Raw genomic sequence first — 9,378 nt, 5'->3', positions numbered from 1 at the left:
AAGACCAAGAGAAGAGGGAGAAGTTATATTTATTTAGCACATATTTTAAGAAAACATTTTTTGTTTGGTAACTTCCATAAATTGGCAGGATTTTCTCGTGGTAAACATAGACATAAGCATGTTTAAATGACTGGTATATATTGAACCGAATGTGCTACTTGTTCTTGCGATCTTCCTTTAGGATGTCACCATGAAGGTTATATCATTCTCTCAACAAGGGCCTAGAGCAATATGCATTCTTTCAGCAAATGGTGTAATTTCAAGTGTTACACTTCGTCAACCAGATTCCTCTGGCGGCACATTGACGTATGAGGTACTACAGCTATTTTTCCCTCTTGCTATGGCTAATCTTTTGATTCATATTTTTTGATGTCATATTTGAAGTGCTATAGGCTTCTGATAATTGCTTCTACGTGTGATATTATTAACTTCTTCTGATAACTCTTGTTTGTATCTAATTTCCTAATCAAAAAGATTTCGGACTCTTCACTTTTATGTAATCAAGAAGTATCAAAAGAACTTAATTGCGTCCTGCCAAACTTTAGGAGTGTCAATATTCCTTCAAATGTGGCTTATGTCCCTTCTGCTTACTAGTTAGCTGCTTGTGAGCTTACTTATCTTCTTTATTCTTATCTTCTTTATTGAAGTAAATAAGATCTTAATCTAGAATCGATGATCGTATTTAGCACAAGTTCAAGTGACAAAGATATATTTAGGCTACTGGTGTTTCTTTCTTAAGAAGTGGCATGGAAGAACTTAAATTTTAGTGAGTACACTGCTCAAAACTAATATTTCATCTAGTTGTATTGCTGATTCTTTTGAAATCCTAGTTCTGGATTACACGCCACATTAGCACTTAATAACATGCAATAATCTATTTTCTTCTCTCTTGGATATTCAAAAAAGGGACCCATTTTAATGTTTTTGTTAAAAAATCATTTCTCCTCTTTCATGTGTTTAGTTAAATTAGGCCTACACTTCGGCCTATTCTTCTTGAACAGATTGAAAATGAAAGATTTTTAACTCTTATCTTTGTTATCGTGCAACGTTAAACTCAAACATTAAACTGGAGGCAATAAGTTCAGTTTAATTTTTTTGTGAAAGTTCAATTCATAAGATTAAGTGGGCGTTTGGACATACGAATTGTAAAATTCCAAAACATGATGAAAAAAATTTTCAAGTGAAAATGGTATTTGAAATTTAAGTTGTGTTTGGACATGAATATAATTTTGGGTTGTTTTTGAAGTTTTGTGAGTGATTTGAGTGAAAATTTTGAAAAACAACTTTTTGGAGTTTTTCAAATTTTCGAAAATTTCCAAAATGCATCTTCAAGTGAGAAATTAGAAATTTTTTGAACAAATGCTGATTTCGAAAAAAAGTGAATTTTTTTTGGAAAAAGGGAAAAATTTCTTATGTCCAAACGGGCTCTAAGTCTACCTATATTTGTAAGTGTAATTCAAAGAGCAGCATCATGACAAATTTTACGAACAAACAGCGCTCAGTGTAATCCACTACTCTTCTAATGTTTTTTGTTCTTGGCGAGTGGGAGGAGATAATTTCTTAACTATGTTACTTGACTTTGACTGACTGACTCGGTAGATACAAATCAGTCAGAATATATGCAGCATACTGGACAATGAATAATCACTCACTGAAGCCTTTAATCTGATTTATTTTACCTCCTTCCCTTTTTCAGGCAAGATGCCTTGCAACTTACAATTTTTATAGGGTTGAGATCTTTCTGCCACTGTAATGTTGGAGCATGTCTTGTGCGATTCATGTGTAACTGTGTCATCTCAACTTCTTAAAACTCTTGTGTTAGCGATTAGTAGTATAGATGACACATGAGTGATGCAACAGATTCATAATTTGAAGCTAAAGCCTTCCTTGTATGGAAAGTTGATGCTACATTCGCTTTATCTATATGTTGTTAATGTAGGCATTTGTGTATAACCTTCCCCTTTCATTGTTCCGTTAGGGCCGGTTTGAGATACTGTCTTTGACTGGATCGTTTATGCCATCAGAGACTGGAGGAATGAGAAACAGATCTGGCGGAATGAGTGTTTCTCTAGCAAGCCCTGACGGACGTGTTGTTGGGGGTGGAGTTGCCGGTCTGTTAGTAGCTGCAAGTCCTGTGCAGGTAGTGATCTGCCTAAACTTAGTTGTCTTGTTTATTCGAGAGTGAATTTATGCTTGTTTGACAAACAAAAGCAGTGTCTTGGATATTCCAGTACTTAGCAAATTACGTATCATACAGTAATTAGGTCGTTTGAATGATGACATTTGGTCTTCTATCTTTGTTGCTGTTAAACAGATTGTCGTTGGCAGCTTTCTTGCTGGAGACCAGCATGAGCAGAGGACCAAGAAAAACAAATCGGATTCCATTGTCACTGCTGTTCCTCTACCGACTACAGAGATGGAAGACCATCCTTATCACTCTTCAGTAAAACAAACTGTGCCAACTTCCTCTTCGTTCCGTGCAGATAATTGGTCAGCTTTGGCTCCCGATTCGAGGAATAAGCCAGCTGAAATAAATGTAACTACTCAACCTGCATAAGGTGATATTTGAATGGATTTTACCTGATTGTGTAAACCACAAGGACTGCATGTCATTTACAAAGTTCCCATTGATCTTTCTCGCGTCTATTTGCTGTTTGTGTGTAAACTTGGGCCAGCATGTCAATTTCCACTTAGGTCTGTGCAGTAATCGGAACTAGTTTAATATAGAGAATTTTTCATAAAGTACCATCTTTTAGGTCTAATTAGTCATTTATAGATACCCTTTGCTATATTACGTGTTATAGATACCTTTTATGTTTTTATACAATGTATTTTATGTATTTAAGCTGTTGTATTCATTAATACAACCAAAAAAATAGGCGTAAAAAGTGGAATTCCAGCTAAGTTTGACATGTATTTAGCGGTATTCAAGCGGCATCAACGTTAAATATAGTAACGTATCTGCGCAAAATCTGGAAGATTAAATTGGTTAAAAACGGAAGGAAATCAAATCACATGATATTCTTAGTCAATTTTACGATGATTATGTGAGAGAAAAGACTAAAAAGGAGAGAGACCACTGCCATGCAGAATCGAGCCGCTACAGTTGAACCAATTGCTCTTCGTCTATCAAAATCAACGAATTAAACTTACCCTAAGCGATTGTAATGGAGTGATAATGGAGGAGAACTAGAGAATTTGGGTGGGAGAAGACGTATAAATCGTGGGTTGAGAGAGAAAGAGTAAAGTGTATGCAAAAAGAGAAAGAACGTGGTTACGATGATTATGTGAGAGAAAAGAGTAAAAAGGAGAGAGAAAAATATTATTTAGCATATATGGTGCCTTAAATGTAGGATGTAACTATAATTAGATATTTAGCTATAAAGTATAAAAGGTATTTATAGGATGTAATATTTTAAAATGGTATTTATTTAAAATAAATAAGATACTAAAGTTTTCTATAGGGTGTAAAAATTCCTTATATAGCCTTTCTTATTTTGGTATTCGGGTGTAGAATTTTAGATATATGATGGATTCCAGAAACGAATCCCATCTTAGTTAAGGGTTTATGTCTAGTTTTAACGGGCATGTTCAACCTCTTCATTTCGTGGCACATTTTTTACTTTGGACCATTTTTATTGTTATTCGACTTTTAGATCTATCCAAATCCCCAATCCATCCACATATGCTCCATATATTAACAATGGCCTTGAGAAAGCAACTGACAGACAAGGCTCTTAAAACATATTTTGGTTTCTGTAATTGTATATATCACAGATTTTATAATTCAAAAAAAAAAAAAAAAAAAAGTTGTTGGAAAGGCGTATAATAGTGTCAATTGTCAAATAGGTGTTTCAGATAAGCATTTTGGGAGAGTAGCCTTTTCTGTTTTGCCAATTCATTTGAGAAGTAGCTTTTCCATTATTTGATAAGTGTGGGTTCTGATGCCATTAACACCGATGAATGGTTCCTATTTTTATGCGGATCGTACGTCCATGTATTCTTCAATGATAGCAGGAGTAAGATCAAAATTTCCAATTTGGTGTTATTAGAGAATTGTAGTAGATCATGACATAAAAAATGGTAAAAATACCATAGCTTGCATCTTGAATATGCATCCGAAGCACACTACTTGATTGATAATCAGAAACGAGAATCTGACAGAAAGAGAAGTACTTATCTTTAATCTTTGTACACATGTCAGCTACTAATGGATTTCTTGCATTCATAATATTAAACAAAGGGAACTAGTCTTGTCAGTTTCAATGTAGAAAGAATTTTTTTTGAAATAAGTAAATCAAAAGAGTACATATGTAGATTGAACAAAATAGCACTGCAAGTCATAGAACCACTATCAGCCATTCCCTTTACAAGGCATATGAACTAACCAAGACCCGCAGTCGTATCCTTTCGTGGAGCATCCGCCTTAATACGGGGAGGCCTAACTATACGGTCTATAAGACCATATTCAAGAGCTTCTTGAGCATTGAATCGCTTCATCCGACTTAAATCCTTGTGAACCTGCATATTTCCAATAGATGGAGTTACAACAATCAACACTTTTGATATGCAGAGATCAAATTTACTCATCACACCTTGCCCAAATTGTAAGGAGAGTCCATTCAAAGGCAATAAGGCTAGGTGGTTAACTATTGCAACTAATACTTTTAGGTGGAGACTCATTTTGAATCAAAGTGTGAGCCTTTGAGGGGGTATATACCTTAAAACAAAATATCTAAATTCAGATGAAGGCAATATATACCTTTTCAACAGGCTGGCCTGTCTTCTCAGCCAACTCCTTGAAAAGGTAATCTCTAATTCTGAGAAGTTCATCTGCTTCATTACGGATATCATCAGCCTGCCAAATATGAAATTGTATAAGTATGTAGTCTCGGAAAAGTCATCAAAAACAAGCATTTCATTCCAAAATGCCATGGAGACAAACCTGTCCGCGTGCAGCTCCAGCAGGAGATTGTAGTGCAATCCTTGAAAGAGGCATTGCAAATCGATTGCCCTTCACAATGGAAATTTGTCAAATTAACATTGAGCTTTAGTTGCCTTTCCACAGTTAAATAAGGTCTTATCTTTACAACAGGAGGCACAATCAAATCACTAACAAAAGAAACTGGCCAAAACAAAGAATCCTGGAGAACTTTTTCCCAAGAGTGTTTGCCACTATTATATCATCTTCTAAAATAAGTAGAGATGATAATTAAACATGTCTATCTATATGTCATTGTTTGTCGTCTTTGCATCAATAGTTCTCATCACAAAAGGGTGCGCAACCAAATGGGATAAATTGCCACTGTCAAGTATGGAATGTTACCGAAGTGATTATAGTCCCAATGAGAAGTGACTGTTAGCTTAAGTTTGGACATGGATCTTAGCTAGCCCACAGGAAACAACTATTTGCAGTTCCTTGTTTGGTACACCGTTTTGTGATGCTCCAATAATTAACCAGGTGGTACAGCCTCAGTAGAGAAGCATAACACTGAACAAGGATATACGACGGGTTCCATAACTTGACCCTCAAATTTCGGTTCAACCCCAACCCCAATAATTCCGAGGTTTGACTGCACATTAGAATATAGGATCGCAACTCTAGATGGAGGCCTTTGGAAAGAGACAAGACCAACTCATAATCAGGCAAATAAACCTCTACGCTAAAATAAGATAAAATGAACTCTTATAAAATACAGTTCTTTGGGATGCCATCACAAGTGGCTGATACTGGCAAATTTCTTTACATGTCAAATTTGAAGAAAGAAATATAACCAAAATACGGAACACGCCAATATATCCAGACAAGTCAATCCCATCTTTGCATAAAATAACCAGGCGCAAGCAACTCCGAAAGCTAGTCTACGCAAGACATTGTCGATAAGCACAAGGTTTTTTCCCCACATTTCATCACTAGGAGAGAACTACAGTACCTTTTCTCCAGCAGCAAGAAGAAAACCGGCAAGATTGTAGGCATAGCCCACACAGTGGGTGCCAACAGCACTTTTCAGACTTTGCATTGTGTTGTAGATGGCTATGCTCGGAGTTAGCTGTAAATAGAAATAACATTAAGCAAATAACAAGAAAAAAGAAAGCAGTCTGAGCACAAAATTAAGAAGAAAAAAGAGATGTTTCTAATAAAAGAGGAAACTTTGACTACAAAGTATAATTAGTAAAGAACTCACATCACCACCAGGGCCATTGATATACAGGTAGAGCTTCTTGGAATCATCAATACTGTCAAGGTACAACATTGTTGCCAATATCTGGTTGCTAAATTCTTCATCTATATGTTGTCCGGTGAAAATAATACGTTCACGGTACTGCAGCAGAGAATTCAGTGATATTTTCCCAGATCAAAAGTATTGATTATTAATCCAATTAGCCAAAGGAGAAACAAAGGTACTTTGAAACTGAAAACATGTTATTTACAAGAGCATTCCACAAATCAACCCACTGCCATGTTCCCTCAGTTGGATTTCTGTAGGGCACCCTTGGTGTCCCAATGGGCATCATGGAAACTCGTGCACGCTCTGGTTTACTGTTTCTAGTTCTGGAAGTATGAACTCTGGGTTAGGTTACAAACACAAGCAGCAGCCAAATGAAACTCGAGAAAAAATATACAAATTTCTATCCAAAAGAAAATGGAGATTTTACTCAATAAAAGATGGGACATAGTCCGAATGGACAATATCTAGTAATGAAATTAAGAACAGGAGAACACGCAAGGCACAGGCTTGTTAGTGACTATCAATTAAGAATGAGGCAAGTGCTACACCTCATTGATATTTGCTGACATCTCTTTTTATTTGTGGATAAAGTAGTTTAAACGTTCTGACTTAAACTATGGAAAGATTTGATATTTGATAGTACACATAAACTATGCTGACTTAGTGAAAGAGTGCACAGAGATTTAAGTGTCAGATTTGGATGCGAAAGGAGTTTAGGAGAAAGTTGGAGACTTGAGCTCCTAGGGGAGAGAGTGGGAATTGAGTGAAAAGACCTGGCAAGTCAAAGCAACAAGTATAGTTGGACAACAATGAACAGGCATAGAATCGATGAAATAAACAGACCAAAATCGCTCATCCAACTCTCTTCGCTGCACATTTGGGGCGATGATACAGAGAAACAATTTGGAGGATTACAAGTAGAGATTGAGAGGAACTAAGGATTTTGGGAATATTTGGTACTTTGAAGAAGAGGGACCAAAAGAATAAATGTGGAAGACTGAGAAAAGATGGCGTGAGCTTTGGAAAAAAGAAATTCAAAGATAGAACCAAAAAGACAACAACAACAACGGCCCAGTGAAATCCCACTAGTGGAGTCTGGGGAGGGTAGTGTGTACGCAGACCTTAACCCTACCCCGAGGGGGTAGAAAGGCTATTTCCGATAGACCCTCGGCCCAAGAAGACGAAAAGAGACAACATATCAGTACCATCAATAAAAACCATAGAAAGAAATAACAACATCCCAAGAACCAGAAAATAGATGAAAAGCAAAACAAGGTTGACAAATGAGAAGGCTTGAGTGTGAGATTAACAATTCAACAGCAAAATGCAGAGATTAAACAAAGCTTAGCAAAGTGAAGGATAGCTCCGCACATGTAATCGTTGAGTCATAACCTATATGCTAAGTTCTTCTTAGTAAATTTTACAATCCACGTGTCAAATAGTATTGTTTTCCGGGTACTAGGCCTTCCCGTCTTGTCCACAAAGCATTTTCAGTTAGTAGCTGGGGGCAAGGATTATGGCTCCAAGATGAACATGAACAGAACAACTAAGCTCGACAAAAATTTACAGGCAGATAAAAAGACAACTTTTTTCCCCTTTCAAAACCATTAAATTAAATTGGCCTGCAGCATCTTCCTCTCGACCTCTCCCACAGAAAATATGAACTGATGGGACGGCAAGGAACTAAAAGGAAATATGCATAGGTGTGAAAAGCAGAAGGAAGGAAGGAAAAATGATATGCTATTTTCTTTGATGAAGAAAATGATATGTTATTTTCTGAAAATTGATTTTCTGTATAGAAAAGCATATACAGATTCAAGCCCAAAATACTAACTTAAATTTTAGAACTAAGAAGACCATTCATCTCTACATTCAACATCCTCTACGCTTCTCACGACATTAAAACTCAAGTTCAATTCCTTCCATATAGGCGGACCAAGTACATAAGCAGTAAGTCCATCCAACCAAGGGTGTGGCTCAGTGGTCAATAAAGTGGGAGGAGAACCATGAGGTCTCAAGTTCAAATCCTAGCGTAGGCGATTTCTTTCTAGCTGCCTAAGCCTTGATGTGCAGAGTTACCCAATACATGTGCCGCTAGGACGTAGCAGGTACCTAGTGGAATAGTCGAGGTGGGCAAGCTGGCCTCGACCACCGTTATTTAAAAAAAAAAGGTCATGAGTTCGTTCGAACCCACTACTTTTGGCTCCAACCTTATATGCTTATGTCAAAAGATCCATTAGCATTGGTAATTTATTAAGAGAATAAACCCACCAGTCCAAATCCTCGATCCACCCTTATGGACCATATACTTCATATAAACTAGGTTATATATGAGAGTAACATGGCATTATTCAAGACAAGAACTACAAGTTACCATTATCAAAAAAACAAAATAATTATTCAAGACAAGAACTTTTTGGGTGCAAGGAGTAATTAAGAAGAACAAGATTACCCCGATTCAATACTTCTGTAAACTCTATTATGAAATTCAACATTTACATTAGACGTTGCAATTCCATAAGAATCTGCCCAAAAAAATAATAAGCAAACAGTTAACCAATTAAAACATGAAGAAAGCACAATATAAGATAACTATGATGTAATAAAAACATACTAGGAGATTGGATTCTTAATCCGACAAAAACTTTGCTGGCACAGCTGAAAAGAATATAAGAAGGAAAAGGAAAATAAAAATGTTAACTTTGTCGTTATTTTACTTTGTGGAAGACGAATTGAATTGAGAAAAGGGGAAGGGGTACCTTAAAGAAGGCTGAGGGACTTTAGTTCTGGAGTGTAGATACGAGAAAGAGGTGGTCGGAAGAGTGACTGCCATTGCTGCTTTGGTTAAGGAAGAAAGGAGAGTCAAGTGTGAATTTCGTACCTGGTTGTTTTGGATAGGAAAGGGTCCTGGACCCGGGTTATTATTTGACCCATTACTTTAGCCACCCCTTTTTTTTTTTTTAAAAAAAGACTTCGCATTGTGTTTTTATTTTTATTTGTTTATATACAAAATTTAAAAAAATTGAAAAAACAAAACACCTGTTTTCTAAGCAAAAAGGACTTGTTTTGTTTTCCAAACAAGTTTAGGCCTAATACTACTAGTTCACTAAGTAAAGGGTGAATTAAATTCTTTTTTTTCTAATAGCTT

General features: G+C 36.3%; 2 protein-coding genes across 2 annotated transcripts in view; one reads left to right on the top strand and one right to left on the bottom strand.

Annotated features, from left to right (window-relative positions):
- LOC109231193 (AT-hook motif nuclear-localized protein 1-like) overlaps window positions 1–2,745 on the top strand; it is a 5,520-nt gene extending 2,775 nt beyond the window's left edge. The window contains exons 3-5 of the mRNA XM_019396776.1: window positions 182–313; window positions 1,979–2,140; window positions 2,315–2,745. Of these exons, the coding sequence (XP_019252321.1) occupies window positions 182–313; window positions 1,979–2,140; window positions 2,315–2,557 (537 nt within the window). The 3' untranslated portion in view covers window positions 2,558–2,745. The remainder of the gene's footprint in view (window positions 1–181; window positions 314–1,978; window positions 2,141–2,314) is intronic.
- On the bottom strand, window positions 4,159–9,117 carry LOC109231192 (ATP-dependent Clp protease proteolytic subunit-related protein 2, chloroplastic-like). The gene is made up of 9 exons (XM_019396774.1): window positions 8,990–9,117; window positions 8,845–8,888; window positions 8,683–8,755; window positions 6,433–6,553; window positions 6,186–6,323; window positions 5,934–6,050; window positions 4,946–5,014; window positions 4,763–4,858; window positions 4,159–4,521 (listed from the first exon to the last, which is right to left on the bottom strand). The coding sequence occupies exons 1-9, from the start codon at window positions 9,061–9,063 to the stop codon at window positions 4,384–4,386; spliced, it is 870 nt and encodes a 289-aa protein (XP_019252319.1). The 5' UTR covers window positions 9,064–9,117; the 3' UTR covers window positions 4,159–4,383.

Source organism: Nicotiana attenuata, chromosome 8 (genome assembly GCF_001879085.1).
Source record: "Nicotiana attenuata strain UT chromosome 8, NIATTr2, whole genome shotgun sequence".
In the NCBI taxonomy this organism is placed as follows: Eukaryota; Viridiplantae; Streptophyta; class Magnoliopsida; order Solanales; family Solanaceae; genus Nicotiana; species Nicotiana attenuata.
This window is presented reverse-complemented; position numbering and strand designations above follow the sequence as displayed.